The sequence below is a fragment of the Dipodomys spectabilis genome, unplaced genomic scaffold, assembly GCF_019054845.1.
Source record: "Dipodomys spectabilis isolate Male_0828 unplaced genomic scaffold, ASM1905484v1 ptg000273l, whole genome shotgun sequence".
Taxonomy (NCBI): domain Eukaryota; kingdom Metazoa; phylum Chordata; class Mammalia; order Rodentia; family Heteromyidae; genus Dipodomys; species Dipodomys spectabilis.
This window is the reverse complement of record NW_024870950.1, coordinates 10,289,289-10,305,615: the sequence shown is the minus strand read 5'-3', so window position 1 is coordinate 10,305,615 and position 16,327 is coordinate 10,289,289. Positions and strand designations below refer to the sequence as shown.

Here is a 16,327-nt window from a genome sequence, read left to right as displayed (position 1 = left end):
CATCCTTTATTATGATGCCTTTTCAGAGAGAGCAGAAACAGTCCTCCAAGTTAGTCCCATGCTCAAAGACATTTCACAAGTTCACTTCCTTCCCCACCCCCTCCCCCACCTCCCACTTGCTCGTGGGAACGTGAAACTGCAGGATAATTAGTTGAGCCAAAGGAACAAGGCCTGTGTGATCAGTGTGTGTTGGGGGGAAATTAGGAGACAGGGGCCACCTGTGGCCCACAAAAACAGAGCAGGAATTTTACATTCTGGCTGAGCCATTCTTTCAGGCTGGCTCAAAGCACTTTCTCAAACTGAGTCACTGTGAAAGAAAACAGGCTCAGGTGGCTGATCTAGGACCACACGGATGCATAAGGGTAGAGACGCAGTCCAAGGCCGTGGATGGACTGACATGCAATCAAGGAGGGCTTCCTGGAGAAAGGGGCAGCTTTCTTCCCCTGCAAAGGTGGGGGGGGGGGCATGCTGCTGACAGAACCTCACTGTGTGGCCTTGGGTCTTTGCAGATAACACAGCGAATCTCACCGTGAAGTATGGGCCATTTGATCGGGATTATGCTAAGGTCTACTACTTGCCCGTGCTCATCTCGGACAATGGGATGCCCAGCCTGACAAGCACGAACACGCTGGCCGTGGCTGTGTGCAAATGCAACGCGCAAGGCGAGTTCACCTTCTGTGAGGAGGTGGCCGCCCAGGTGGGCATTAGCATCCAGGCTCTGGTAGCCATCTTCCTCTGCATCCTCACCATCACAGGTCAGTGCCGGTGGGGCAGGGAGGAGGCACAATGGGATGCCAGGGGAGGGGGGGGGGGGAGAGGGGGGAGGGGCCAGGGTGCAAAGCCATTCCCCCTACGCTTCAAGAAATAACCTTCCTCCGGCCATGGCTTGAAGGCAGCCTGGGGCCCTGCCTCAGAGCCCTCCTGAGGGAAGGGTACCCCACTGGTGCTGATCCATCAGCTGATGTTTGGGGAACCCCTTCCAGGGGTGTAAATCCACACACACTCCAAGGAAACCCTTGGGTGATGAGGCTCACCCTCGCACCACAGTGACTGGGCCCAGCTTCCCTACCAGTGGCTCTGCTGGGCGCGTCCCTTCCGTGAGAGTCCAGACCCCGATCTGAACAATGAGTTGCCCCCATCCCTAGAACTGCATTTCAACCATGCAGCAGTGGCTCACGCCTGACATCCCGGCTTTTCCGGAGGCTGAGAACTGAGGATCAGGGTTCTAAGCCAGCCTGAGCAGGAAAAAAAAAAATCCCAACACTCTTATCTCCAACTAACCAGCAAAATTCTGGATGAGAAGGTGTGGCTCAGGTGGTAGAGCACCAGCCTTAAGAAAAACAAAAGTGAGAACACAAGGTCTCCAGGAGAGAGAGAGAGAGAGAGAGAGAGAGAGAGAGAGAGCTAATATACCATCTTTGCCAAAACAGAGAAGCCATGTACAAGCAAGCATCTTACAGATCAGGAAACTGAGGCTCAGGACTCCCCTGTTTTACAAGGCTAGAAGAGTGGAAGGCATGGCTTGAGCTCGGTACCACTTGATTCACCCTTTCCTGGGATTCTCAGACCCTCTCCCAGCCATACCCCCCCAGAGCTTCAAGCTGATCTCCACTATGCCACTGACCCTGGCTTGTGAGGCCTCTTTGAGCTCAGTCGGCATCCGCTGTCCAAGGGGGCAGAAACCCACGGCGTGGGGTGAGATTGGCTGAGCATCTCATTCAGTGCAGTTGGCACCGAGTCTCATGCTCACGCTGACCTTGATAAAGTTGGTGGCTGGCTCTCACATGTGCACCCCACGTCCCCCAGGAAACCCACCACCACCCGTGGAAGCCAAAAAGCACAGGATGGGGGCGCGTGGGGACTCTGTCCCATGGGTGAAGTGGGCCCCTTGAGGCATCTGGGCTGCACCCACCGCGGATGGCCCATCCACAGCGCCCCAGGAGGGGACGTGGGAGGGACGGGTGCCCAGCAGACCCCGTCCTGACCGTGTGCGGCTCTTGTTGGCTGGCAGTGATCACCCTGCTCATCTTCCTGCGGAGACGGCTCCGGAAACAGGCCAAGGCGAGCGGCAAGAACGTGCCGGAGATCCACGAGCAGCTGGTCACCTACGACGAGGAGGGCGGAGGGGAGATGGACACGACCAGCTACGACGTGTCGGTGCTCAACTCGGTGCGGCACGGCCGGGCCAAGCCCCAGCGGCTGGCCCTGGACGCCCGGCCACCCGTCTACAGCCAGGTGCAGAAGCAGCCGCGGGTGGCCCCCGGGGCGCAGGGCGCGCCGGGGGAGATGGCCGTGATGATCCAGGTGAAGAAGGACGAGGCCGACCAGGACGCCGAGGGCCCGCCCTACGACACGCTGCACATCTACGACTTCGAGGGCTCCGAGTCCGTCGCCGAATCGCTCAGCTCCCTGGGCACCGGCTCCGATGACTCCGACGTCGATTACGATTTTCTCAACGACTGGGGGCCCAGGTTCAAGACGCTAGCCGGGCTGTACGGATCCGACCCCAGGGAGGAGCTGATGTACTAAGGGTCCCCCCTAAAGCCCCACTGCAGCCTTGGCCAGTTCCACTCTACTCACCAAGTCTTCCAGGGAGATAACCGTCCCCCCCCCCCCAGCCCCTCACCCCTGCCTTGTAGGTGCCAAAGATCTTAGAATCTCCAGGGAGCAAACTCCAGGTCCTCCATACATCAGGGGGATCTATCCCGGCACCCCTAAAAAGGCTGGGAAGTGACCATTCTTGAGGGCTCTGTGTTCTGTCTCTGCTTGGACAGACACATTCTCCCCCCCCCCCCCCCCCACTGCTGTGTCCCCCAGATCACAGATGTAGCTCAAAGACTTTTTCCTGACTGAAAAGCTGTCAAGCAAAGTAGACTGTTCAAATGCTTGTGGAAAGAGGGCAGGGCAGGGGGTGCTTTCCCTGAGGATCATCCCCCTCCCCTCTCTGGGAAGGCCTGGTGCCTGCCAGCCAGGAGACAGAAGGCTAGACCCATGACCTGGAGGACAAGAGACTCTCTGAAGCCTAGTCCCCAAGGGAGACACCATCGTACCTGCTCTCAAGAGTCCCAACCCTGCTGTAACACACACACACACACACACACACACACACACAGGCCTCTACCCAGCCCCTCCCCAGGCCTGGCGACAGGGAGGAAGGGGTCCTGTGCCAGCTTCTGACCTGGGATCCTGCGTGGACCCAGCCACTGCCCCGCCCCGGCCATGGCTGCAGGAACTGTGACCCGCTGAGTGTTGATCCGCTGAGTGTTGATCCGTTCAGGGAAACTGGCTTGTTGAACTTGAAGCAACTGTGAATTCATCCTGGAGGGACAGTGGAGACTGGGGACCACCTCCTCACCCACCCTCTCTGGAGAAGGGCCTAGAAGGGGCTGTGATTTCCCCCCCCCCCAATCCCACAATCTGACAGCCACCCATCATCAACCAGGTTCACCGGGAGGGAGGCAGACTGAAACAGAGCCTGCCCCTCCCCACCCTCTGCCTCACCTGGTGACTCATGCTCTCTCCTTTTTGCTTTTTCTCTCCCTACGCACCTCTGGCTTGGAAACCTCCAAGATGTTGCCCTCAGCAAGTCTGGCCAGACTCCATGACTGCTGAGCCATCCGTCTGCCTTTCCAGCTCACTGTTGCCACATCTCAGGGAACCGACCCTCAAGCACTTCCTGTGGAAGGCAGTGCCCCCCGCCATGCCCTCCACTCCCATCCACCTCCCCGCTCCAAGCTCTGCAAACAGGCCTTATGGACCCAGAAGGGCGGGGAAGGAGACACCTGGACCTCCCTCCCCTCACCCTCCACACACACCCCCCACAAGCCAGGCAAGGCCCCTCCACCCCCCACGCAACTGTAAATAACACTGACATGTGCTTAACCAATCATTAGTTTTCCATGATTATCTTTTTACTAACGATACTTACCAGCTTCACACTCTCTTGGACATAGAGAATAAGGGTTTCGTGCATACTAAGCAGGTTTCTATTTAGATTAACACTTTTAGTTCAGGTTTTTGAGTTAGGGAAACAATTCCTATAACCTCCTATTTCCTATCCTCGTGGTAATGGCTCTATAGGTAATGATTATATATTGATCGCACTGGTGCATGAGACGTACTGTAATTTTTTTATACTTAAATAAAGGAAAATCTCAAAATTCTTCCATTTCTGGAGCAAAGACAGCTCTGGGGAAACACATATGCATGCGCACACATTTCCACGTAGTTTACACATACATATTCATGCATGTATATTTCCATACACATCCAACCACCTGCACTCATGTGCCTTACATACACACATGTGTGCACACGCATGCACATGCACTGATACACATAGGCATGCACACATAAAAATGTGTGCATGTGTGAAGCATGTGTGGACAACATGCAAGGACATGTGTTTTCTATACATATTCATATGGATATGTGTTCACATGGGCATATTCATATGTGTGCATGCACATGCATGCATTGATGCATGCCTTTACATGCTTGTGCATGCACATTGATACATGCTTGTGCAAACAGGCATACACCTGCTGACTCCATCATGAGAGGAATCCAGAGGGAAAGGAGACATTTGAGTCACCAAGAAAACAGATGGTAAGAGACAACAAAGAACACTCCAGCCAGCCTCTTCTCCTCCCAGCCCCCTCCCAGTCCCTGTTTCGAATCCCGCCACTCCCTCTCACTCACAGCACATGAGGTCCTCCATACTTAGTGCTACAGCACCACTTGCAATTTGAACCAAAGTCTTTCCTGAACATATGCACAGCTCTACACAGGTGGGACTTCTAGATTCCTAAGAACATTCCAGAGCTTTCCAGAAGCCTCTGTGGACAGCCTATTCTTCAACTTTTCCTTTTCAAATGTTTGGACATCTTCTAATATGCCCTGGATGCCAGCAAAGTCTAGAAACCTCCTGGGTTAAACCTTTATCACTGATTGTGTCCAAATCAGGTCACATAAACACAGTCTTGTAGTGAGGTCTTTCAGGGAATTGCCAGGCCTGTCGGATGCTGGGATGCTGACTGTTATCAGTTATTGGGAAAGCACCACCTCCATTCTGCCCTTCCAGTGGCTACTGGTGTTCACTGTGACTGAGTGCTTGGGTAGAGGGCATGTTAGAATCCCACAAAGCTTGCTATTCTTATCAACATTTAGCCGCTTTTCTTGGACACACTCCCTGATGGTTGTAAGTTCATTTCCAGAGTTCAATTCACTAGCTGATCTTTTTTCCACCTGTCTATGGGGGCTGCTCTTGGAACCCACATGAAACCAGCCTTGGAGCCCATGAGATCGCTCCTTCTTTAAGAAGCCCAAAAGTCACCTCCAGACGAATCAGAACATCCCTGTCTTTGGTTTCCCAGCTTGACCTAAAGAAAAGTAGCAAGAGATGCATCATCCCTGAGCTCTTCCCTCCTCGCTAAGCAAGGTATGACTTTATTTCACAGATAATCCAGTTGAGACCCAAAGTAGGGCGTGAGAGCCACATTGTAATTCAGAGGTAAAGTTGGGATTGAAATTGTGGTTGGAAGATGGCTACACTTGGTGGCCACTAGGGGGCACATTCGGTCAACAAATTTCTGACCTTTACCAAAGCCCTGGTTGAGTACCAGAGGTGGTCCTGGGGTCCTGGACACAAACTGGTGCTGTGTCCTTGCCCACCCCTCCCAGGATAAGAGTTACCTGCAGCCCCCAGCCGCCCCGTGAGCACTGAAAATCTCAACCCACAAAAGCAATTGCACCTGGCCACTGGTGCTTGGGTTTGTGAGCAGGAAACCCAGTGCACCTCACCACCCCTCCCTACCTTGCAGGGGGGGGGGGGCAGGGAGGGAGCATCTGCCTCAGTATCTACAGCTCACCACCTCCTGCTTCCCCAGGCAAGCCCTGAGGAGTGAGTCCAGGCCCGAAACAGCCACAATTCCTGTGCCTCAGGCTCCCTCGCAAAGAACTCTCTAGACTCACCCTAGTTTCCTGGAGGTGACATGTTGAGCCTCTGTTGTCACAACCAGAGACCGCCCAGATACCCAGCAGCCTCTCTTCTAAAGGCTAGCCTGAGAATGGGCACGGAGTACATCTACCCTGATGTTTTAAGTTCAGTGCTATTCACAAAGAAAGAAAGAAAAACGATATAAAGGACCAACAATAGGAGACAGGTTAGGTAAACATAATGGAGCCTTAAGACAGTTCCTAGTGGCCATTAAAATGTCACGGTGCTCTGCAGTCATCTTAGACTGAGTGAATTGGAGAGGAAAAAGAAAACATACACTCATACACACCAACACATACACAGAACCCCAGAGCATGAGTTACAGTCAGATCCCAATTTTTCCTACTATACCTCCACCTTCAGGTTACAAAATTATGAATTTTTTCTGTAGTCTTTATGATCAGTGAGTATTTTTAGAATCAGGAAAAAAGTTATTTTAATGCTAATTTGTGAGCCGCTTCTTGGTTACTGAAAACATGGTGAATTGATTGGCAAAGTTCTTTTTCTTTTTTTTTTTCTTTTTTGTCAGTGGCGGGTCTTGAACTCGGAGCCTAGGCATTGTCCCTGAGCTCTTTGGCTCAAGGTTAGTGCTGTACCACTTTGAGCAACAACTTCACTTCCAGCAAAGTTTGTTCTTAAACATCAAATTTTGAACACTGAAAGATTTAATGCAACAGAGGCTTTGATGGGTTTTTTTTATGTTTTTTATTGTAAAACTACTGTACAGAGGGGTTACATTATATGAGTAAGGTAACGAGTACATTTCCTATCAAGAATTGTTACCTCCTCCTTTGTTTTTCCCTACCATCCTTTCCCTCCCCACAGCCCCAACTCTTCCCTCCTCTCCTCCCAAGTTGTAAACTTCGTTTTCAACATAGTGTCTTGCACTTCTCATTGTTTCTGATGGTTTTTATTTAAGTTAATTAAGCTGCTTTAGAAGTCAGAAAAAAAGTGTTACTGACGCGTTAATTCATTTTATTTCTCTATTTCAGAAAATGTTTCTTTAGTTTGATCTGTGAGACCTAAATATCTTAGACTCTGGACTTCTTCACACCCAAATTTCTAGCAACTTTCCAGATCTAGAAGATGAAGGAAAATGACCTACATAAAATTCTGCAATGCGTGGATATACCCAGGGTCTCTTTTTCTAGGACAGAAGAAACAGCTGGGACCAGTTTCTTTCAGCCAATCCAGAGGTTATCTGTATGTACATCCATATTCAGGAGTTGGCTTCTCAGGCCTTTTACGACCTAAAGTTACAAGAGGTGCAAGTTAAGATGTTTCTGAGTAATGGTTGCTGGGGGGATGTTTAATGATGTTACACAGGAAGCTAAAGCCAGGGGTTTTCTGTTTCATATGAGGCTCTGGGCAGGAAGTGAGTCTCACATTAAGGAAGTAAACAAAACCCTTCCTCTGAGCTCAGGGAACACTTCTGATTGAGAACAGATAATACAGCCGGCATTTGACAGAGCCTCCAAAAGTCTGAAAAATACTTGAAAGCATATGCAGACACAAGAAATACCCCTTTTTATTTTTGCATTTGATTGATTTTTATAGATATATTAATTTGATTATCTTGAAGTCGTTGTACAAAGGAGCAGACATTCACCCAAGCAGTTTATGAGCACAGTGAATCTGACACAATATTCTAGGCCTATTAGTTTGTCCAAAACCTTCTCAAAATCCGTGGATACAGAAAGTATTCTTTCTTAAAGCATCTTGTTTGCCACAATTCACCTGGGCTTTCTTTTTCTACCAGTTCTGGGTGAGCTAAACTAGAGGGACCCTCCTTTCTCTAGGGCACTCTGGCAGGAGTTGTATGTATGTATGTATGTATGTATGTATGTGTATGTATGTGTATGTATTATGTATTACGTATTTATGTATAAGAGATTTCGTTTTTGTGAGGCTTGAACTCAGGGCCTCTAGATCTTGTTTAGCTTTTTTGCTCATAGCTGGTGCTCAACTACTTGAGTCATAGCTCCACTTCCTACTTTTTGGTGATTAATTAGAGATAAGAGTCCCATGGACTTTTCTGCCCAGACTGATTGTGAACCACTATCCTCAAATCTGAGCTTCTTGAGTAGCTATGGTTACAGACATGAGCCACCCTAGCTGAGTTATGTATTTTGAAAGCACTGTTAAATCCTGTTCATGATAAGCCTTTATTGTAAATAACTCTTTAATTTTTTTCCCCTTTAAACAAACCACAATATTGGTCAACAGAGCAATTTGACAGTCCAACAGTGAGCAAGCAGGAAACTTTCAAGTTAACAAAGAAAACTTCCATTGGACTGTGAGCATCACTATAATTACTCACTTCATAACCTCTGAGCATAATACCAACAGCCAGCTACAGTTCAATACAGCTTTGTCAAATGCATACATATAGTAAGTAAATGAAGAAACAGCTCATCTCTGGGCCTCTGCACATGCTCTCCTATGTCTCTGCACATGTCTTCTATGTACTTAATCCTTCACTTGCTGAGCTCCACCTCTAAGACTCCTCCAGGAAGGAAGCCTTCCCTGACTATCCTTCACATCCTCACCCCACCCCCAAGGCAGTGTGCTCTCATAACAATTGCCCATCTCACCACCCTGGCTTTAAGACTCTTGGGCAACACCAGGTTTGCTTCTCCTTAGATAGGCCTGTGCCTAGCACACTGCTGGCCCCAAGCAAAGGGATGAGTGGATAAATGAAGGAGAGAGAGCATGGGGGAGCTTCCAGGCCTTAGTGCATGCTACTCCCCTGCTTGGAACAGTGGTTATTCCTTCTTTGCTGCCTAACTTCTAAATCCTCGAGCATCACCTGCTGTGGTCTGCTGTATACCCTGCCACACACAAATGGTTCTCTCTCCCTGTTCCCTGAGCCTTTATATATGGCATTAGGATCTCCTGAGTATGTCTCCCTCCATGACCACCCTGAGGGTAGGACATGCATGAGAATCATCCCATTCTTTTGGCAGACTTCATTAAAGCAGCAATTTTAAAAAAGCTATCTGGAGGCATGGCTCAGCAGTAGAGCACCTGTCTAGCAATCACCAGGCTCCAAGTTCAAAACCCCAGTACCACTAAGCTCACCAAGTAACCCAGGCTTTACTTTGCTCAGATATATAAGAAAATGAGTGGATGAATTCAAGGAAACATATTCTAGTCCCTTCTTCCATCATCCTTCAGCAGAAAAGGATGGATTTTTTTTCTTCTGGCAGTACTGGGGTTTGAACATAAAAACTCAGATTTGCTAAGGAGGTATGATACCCCTGAGCTATACCTCCCGCCGAGGGTAACTTTCTTAATGAGAGAGGGTTGGTCCTTTGTCACCATCGATGGCTGCTCCTCCAGCTCCTGTCCCTTGCCCTGTGGGTCACATGACCCCACTGTGTGTGCATACATGATCTACTTCCTGAATCTACCCCCCACCTCCTCAGTACAGGCAGGGGACTCAGCATGCACAACTCCTGGGCAGTGTTTGTACCTGGCCTGTCATATGTGGATTCCCCCCCCCCCCCATCACTCTCTTACCTAAAAAGACAGCCAGGTAGAAGGAAGAACCAGAAGAAAGATACATGGAAAGGCAGACAGAAAGGAATCTTTATCCAGCTAGCTATGGTGGCTCAAGCTTGACATCCTACCTACTTGGGAGGTGGAGATACAGGATTGGTGGTCTGAGGTCAGCCCAGGCCAAAACAAGAAAGTTAAAGAGACTACATCTTCACCAATGGCTGGGCATGATACCACACACCTGTCATCCCAGCTACTCAGAGAAGCGCTAATAGGAGGATTGCAGTCCAGGCCAGCTCAAGCTCAAAGCAAGACTCTACTTCCCAAACAGACAATGCAAACAGGAGCTAGTGGAGTGGCTCAAGTGATAGAATACCTGCTTAGTAAGCACAAGACTATGAGTTCAAAACCCACGACCAACCAAAGTAAAAGTTGAGGGGTGAGGGAGAGGCTGCATGTTGTCCATCAGAGCTTGCCTTAAGGGCAAACGTCCAGAAACTTCAACCATCAGAAATCAGAAGTAAGTAAAAAAGCTTCTACAAAACCTATACCTATAGGACTCAAGGCCATGATGGGGGAGGGATATGGGGTCCTGAACTGGATCCTGGAGTCGAAAAGAACGACTAGAGATAGTTTGGTGTAGTCACACGTAGTACAATGTTAATGTTATGGTTATGTTCATGGTTATTCCTACTGCTAACATTAGGGGGAGCCAGCTGGAATTTGTGGCTAGCACTGATAATCCTAGCTACTTGGAAAGCAGAGATTGAGAGGGCCAAGCTTTGAGGCCAGCCCCAACACATAACAAGACCTCATTTCAACCAAGTCGAAGGAAAGAAAAGCTGGACACAGTGATACATGCCTGTCAGCCAACCTACTCAGGAAATATAGATATAAATAAAAGAATCAAACTTCATGTTGGCCTGGGCAAAAACACAAGACCCTATTTTTTAAAGGTAACTTAAAAAAAATAGGGCTAGAAGTGTGGTTCAAGTGGTAGAGGGTCTGCCTAGCTAGCCCAAAGTTATAAGTTCATACCACTGTATTACCCCAAAATTAAAAAATTTAAATTAAAAGAAGAGGCCAAGCAGAGGTCTTTTCAGATCTGTGCCCTGCCTACTGACAATGAAGACTCTCCTTCTGGGATCATTTAGATAATTTTCCTGTAAGTCTAAAATTATTAAAATTAAAAAGGCTGACTTAACTTGACTTTAGTATCTGTGCTGCAGAGAAAATCAGGGTTGGGAGATCTCCAATGTTTGAGAGCTATCTCAAAATAAATTAAAGGAAAAAAAAGATCAAGGGGAAAAAAAACTATTTTTGTTACTGAGTCTAGAAAGAAAGCTCTTCTAGGAACAGAATTCATTTTTTTCTCTGCCTCTCCTGCTTACAATTCTGTGTTCCTCTTTATCCTCCATGGTCAAACTCTCTTGCCTCTGCTGTTACATGCATACAGACAGACCACCCTGTTTTCTGATTATTGAAGTATAACAGCCATACATTAAATTTCACAGGAGTATAAAGTATACTGCCCAGAGAATTTGAGGCAAAAGAAAAAAGAAAATACACTTCAGTACCCAGAACCTACATCAACAAACAGCGTTGCCCATACACCAGGAGCCCACATCCACTCACCATATTCCCCTCCGCCACCATAAACACTTCCTGGTCTTCCCTGCTTTGAAACTGTAGATCAATGAGTCATACATCGTCTGCTTACTGTCACTTGATCCTGTGTTTATGTGTTGGTCCTATCACTGCCATAGTTATAATATGTTCATTCTCCTTGTTCTGTTCTGTCATGTGACTCTGCTATGAATTTCTGTCCTGTGGATGGAGATGACCAGGTGTGTCCTAGTGTGGACAGGGAACCCAAGAGGATCATGGGAGTTGCCCATGAGATTTTTATCTGTGTTCCTTCTTGACGATTCATTTCAGAGCTTGAGTTCAGGGGGTGCCAATATCTTTTATTATTGTTGTTATTATTAAGTAGTTACACAAAGAAACTGCAATACTAAAAGAATACAATACTTCTGGGGATATACTATAAGGGGTGAACATACAGAGGAAACAAAAAAAATCACATAGTACATTAAAAACAACAACAAAGACCTCTTGTGTCCATATCTCAGCGTTTATTTCACTCAGCATCATCTTAAATGATCATATGTACATAGCTTTTGAGCTTTTCTGCTCAGTTGGTAAAATTATCCTAAATATATACTAATTATTGCAAATAAGGGAAGCCATGGGACCTATATGGGTCTGGCTTACTTCACTTAATATAATTCTTCCAAGTCCAATTCCTAACAAATAGGGTGGTGTCATTCTTTTCTTTTCTTTTTTTTTTTTTTCTCGGTCATGGGGCTTGAACTCTGGGCCTGAGGGCTGTCCCTGTGCTCTTCAGCTCAAGGCTACCACTCTACCACTTGAGCTACAGCACCACTTCCCGTTTTCTGGTGGTTTATTGGAGATAAGAGTTTCATGGAGTTTCCTGCCCGGGCTGGCTTTGAACCTCGATCCTCAGATCTCAGCCTCCTGAGTAGCTAGGATTACAGGCTTGAGCCACCGGCGCCCGGCTTGGTGTCATTCTTTCTGATGGAAGCATAGAATTTACATATATATATATACACATACATATTATATATCACATTTTCTTGATCCATTCTTGATTTTGGTATCCTGCATCTTGTATATACATTTGTCTAATTTGGGGAGGGGAAGGGGAATAACAAAACGCTGCGGGGCTGGGAAGGTGGCTCAGTGGTAGAGCACTTGCCTTGCATGCCTGAGGCCCTGGGTTCGATTCCTCAGCACCACATAAGCAAAAAGAAAAAAAGCCGGAAGTGGCGCTGTGGCTCAAGTGGTAGAGCGCTCGCCTTGAGCTGAAGAGCTGAGGGACAGCGCCCAGGCCCAGAGTTCAGGCCCCACGACCGGACCCAAAAAAAAAAAAAACCCACTGCAACAAGGACACAGGATGACCCATTGCAACAATGATACCCACCAGACAGTATATTGGAAATGAACTTTACAACTTAGGGTGGAGGGAATGAGGGAGATGGGGGAGGGAAGGGATAGTGGGAGAACAACGAGGGAAGGGGTAACAATGATCGACAAGAAATGTACTCATTGCCTCACTCAGGTAACTGTAACCGCCCCTGTACAGCATCTTTATAATAAAATAAATTTTTTAAAAAGAATACACTACTTCTTGGTCAATATAATTTTAAAAGCAACTTTCAAATTAGACTCAAATGTGCTTCTAAAAACTGTCAGTCTGGCAGCTGACATTCTTCTGAACACTGAAATCTATTTTCATAACCAAAGATAGCTCAGTCCTGTGACCAGGGGAACAAAAAAGCAAATAGGAAACCTAAGAACAATGTTTTTCTTTGCTCTCTTACAAACAGACATTGAATGTTTAGAAGCAACATTTATTGAGACTTTGCTACGTGTCAGAAACCATACTAACCACTTGGCGTGTGATGTTGCATTTGATCTTAACCATAGAAATAATGTCACTTTTATTTCTCTTGTTTAATGTTACCCAATTATTCTTCATCCTTGGGTTCTGCTCTATGCCCTCTTCCAGGAAACCATGTAGAACCAACCCAGCCCACATCCATTGCTCTCCCTTCTAGAGCCCAAGGCTATACTTAAAATTAAAAGTAAAATTTAAAAAAAGACAAAGCTCATCATAAGAAACCCCCTCTGGAAGAGAACATTAGAAGGGATAATATTGATCAAGATGCCTTGTACTCATGCTGACTTTTGAGTTGAAACCTCTTTCAACAACTATTTAAAATGAAGAGGAAGAGGAGGAGGAGGAGGAGGAGGAAGAGGAAAGGAAGGAAGGAAAGAAGGAAGGAAGGAAGGAAGGAAGGAAGGAAGGAAGGAAGGAAGGAAGGAAGGAAGGAAGGCAGGAAGGCAGGTAGGCAGGCAGGCAGGCACATTGGAATGAAAGAGCAAGCTTACTACTGGTTCAGTAAACGCCTTTGTAGGTGCCAAGTACAAGGGCTTGAACTCAGGGTGTTGCGCTCTTGCTTGGCTTTTCCACTCAAGGCTGGTACTCTGCCACTTGAGCTACATCTCCTCTGCACTTCTGGCTCTTTTCCACTTAATTGGAGATTAAGAGTATCACAGGTTTGCGTAGGCCAGCTTCAAACCACTTGAATCCTCAGATCTCAGCATCCTGGGTCTCAGGCATGGACCACCAGCCTCTCTCCATCTGTAAAATGGGAGGGAAAAACACAATACCCTCCAAGGTCTCTGCAGAGAAGCGCTACTCCAGCATTATGAGTTTCCTTCCTCTGAGTCAGCTCTGAGACAGCTCTGAGCTTGTGGCCTTAGGGGATGTGTTCCCTGCCCAACTCCGCAGGAGCCCATGTCTTTTCCTTCCCTTAGCCCCACCATGAGATGCTCCAGAACACTGACAGCAAAACTCACAGGAAACATATATCCTCACAAAAATGGCGGCAATGGTTTTCCTGCCTTCCTAACCCTCACCCTCAAGGGGCAGAGACCAGATACCACTGTACTTTTCTGAGGGCCAGACCATGCCCTTCCTATACATCTAAACCCATTCAGAACACCCCAAAAACAAACAGACCTACCCACTGACGTGAAGGATAACCATAAATACATACACAAACTCACTCAGGAGGTCCATTGCAGGGTTGTCTAGACATGTGGAAAACAGAAGCTATCTAAGTGCCCAGTAGTAGGGGGCTGGTTAAATAAAAACCCTGCTCCCATCTGTACAATGCTGGGCAACCATTCAAAGTGTGGCATGGGGGATGGCTAGTCAGCAAGCTCTCCCCATTTAAGGATACTTAGAGAGATACCCAACTAAAGAGAAAGAGGTCAAAGGAAAGCTCAATACTGATAGTGAATAGTTTTTATGTTCTTCTGTTTTCTGAACTCAGGGTCTGGGTGCTGTCCCTGAGCTCCTTCGATAAAGGCTAGCACTCCACCACTTTGAACCACAGCTCCACTTCCAGTTCTGTTTTTCAAGTGAGTCATACCAATACACATTTTTGTAGATAGATAGACAGACAAAGACAGAGAGATGACAGACAGCTTACCAAGAGATAGGTAGATAGATAACCGATAGACAAATATGATAGCTAGGTAAATGATAGATGATAAATAGATGACAGATGATAGATAATAGACAAATGATCATTGATAGATGATTGATACACAAATGACACATGATAAATAGATGATAGATAATAGATAATACATAAATGTAGATAATAGATATGGGTAGATGGGTACACAAATGACAGATGATAAACAGATGCTAGATACAGATGGTAGATGATAAATATATAGATAGATGATAGGTAATAGACTAACAATAGATGATTGATAGAGAAATGATAAATCAATGATGTGTGATAAGTAGATAAATGGATGACAGATGATAGACAGACAGACAGACAGACAGATAGATAGGTAGATAGAGATAATTAAGTAGCAAAGAATCATAATCCAACTCCCTGAAGCTAGAGCCAACATTATGCAGCCCATTGGATTTCCCAGATGATCAATGCTCATGTGGGAGGAGGTAGTGGAAGGAAGTGTACTGTTTAGGACTAGATCCCTCTGCAAGGTCTCAGAGTGAGTCACCCCACACACACACCCTCCACCACCCCAAAACATACACAGACTGTCTTGCCAAAGAGCATGGCTTATAGATGAATCCACTCATCGACAAGGATGTCCATTCTCTACAGACTCACTAGTGTCTGCTCAGGAAGATCAAGGTCACCCCTTGTGCAGAAGACATAAACCTGGCTTGGACACCTATAAACTCCAGTCCTAGCCCTCTGGTCCTGTTTGACCCTCTTTGCTCTGCTCTTTCCTTTGGCCAGTCACAAAGGAAACACACGGGGCTGGACAAAGGGCTTCTCAAAAAGGCCCTTTTCTCAGGACTCAGATTCCTCTTCATTCTGGGCCTGTGACCCACAGCACAGCCATACCCCCACAACAGCTGGGATGGGGGCCTGGGTCCTGGTAGGGGTAAACCACACAGTAGAGAAGCAAGATGAATGGCTGCCAAGGGAAGCTGGGAGTGGAGAGGGTTCCCCCTCCCTGCCTTCCAACAGCCTCCTTGCCTGGCCCTTATACCACCCGCCTTTGGAGCCTGTCTGTCTCCACACACACACACACACACACACACACACACACACACACCATTCCTGCAGAGCATGTGGCTGACTCTCTTCCTTGTACCCTGACCCCAGACTCTCCTCTGCTTCCCTCCCCAAGGTGAATCAACAACAGGCAAACTTCTTTGTCATCATGTTTTATTTTTGAGGACCAATTTCCAATGAGAGGCAGGTCTCTGGGGTTTTGAAACAGCCGGTTTTGAATGTCCCTGTTTCCTTAAGCTCCAGGTCCCTCGATCAAACGGGGACTTGGAGATGACCACCGTGGGCAGCCCCATAGTTCATGGATGAATTCATGAAATGCACCCAAGTGGGCCCGCTGCGTAGACCGCGGCAGCCCCCTCTCCCAAACTGCCTTCTGTGCGATTCCCAGGCAAGTCAATATCTAGAAATCATTCCACGGGGAACTTAGGGAGCCCCCCCAGCAGCTTAGTAAGGGTACAATAATCAGAGGCTCTACTGGATACTGAAGCAGACAAGGCCCCAAAGTAGGGTGGGGGCCAGGAGCAGGCGCTGGAAGCTGGTTCTTCCTCTGAGCCAGTCCCTCACACCCAGGTTTGCACCTGCTGGGGCTGAGCTTCAGGACGGGGAGGGGTTGGGTGGGCGGGAAGGGGACCCCAAGGGGCTCAGTGAAGGATCTGCTGATGGCTCA

General features: G+C 47.5%; 1 protein-coding gene across 2 annotated transcripts in view; it reads left to right on the top strand.

The window, feature by feature from the left end:
• Positions 1–4,168, top strand: part of Cdh5 (cadherin 5) — a 32,940-nt gene extending 28,772 nt beyond the window's left edge. For both annotated transcript variants that reach the window (XM_042700886.1, XM_042700887.1), the window contains exons 11-12: positions 510–755; positions 2,012–4,168. In XM_042700886.1, coding sequence (XP_042556820.1) covers positions 510–755; positions 2,012–2,529 — 764 coding nt within the window. In that variant the 3' untranslated portion in view covers positions 2,530–4,168. The remainder of the gene's footprint in view (positions 1–509; positions 756–2,011) is intronic.
• The last annotated feature ends 12,159 nt before the right edge of the window (positions 4,169–16,327 follow it).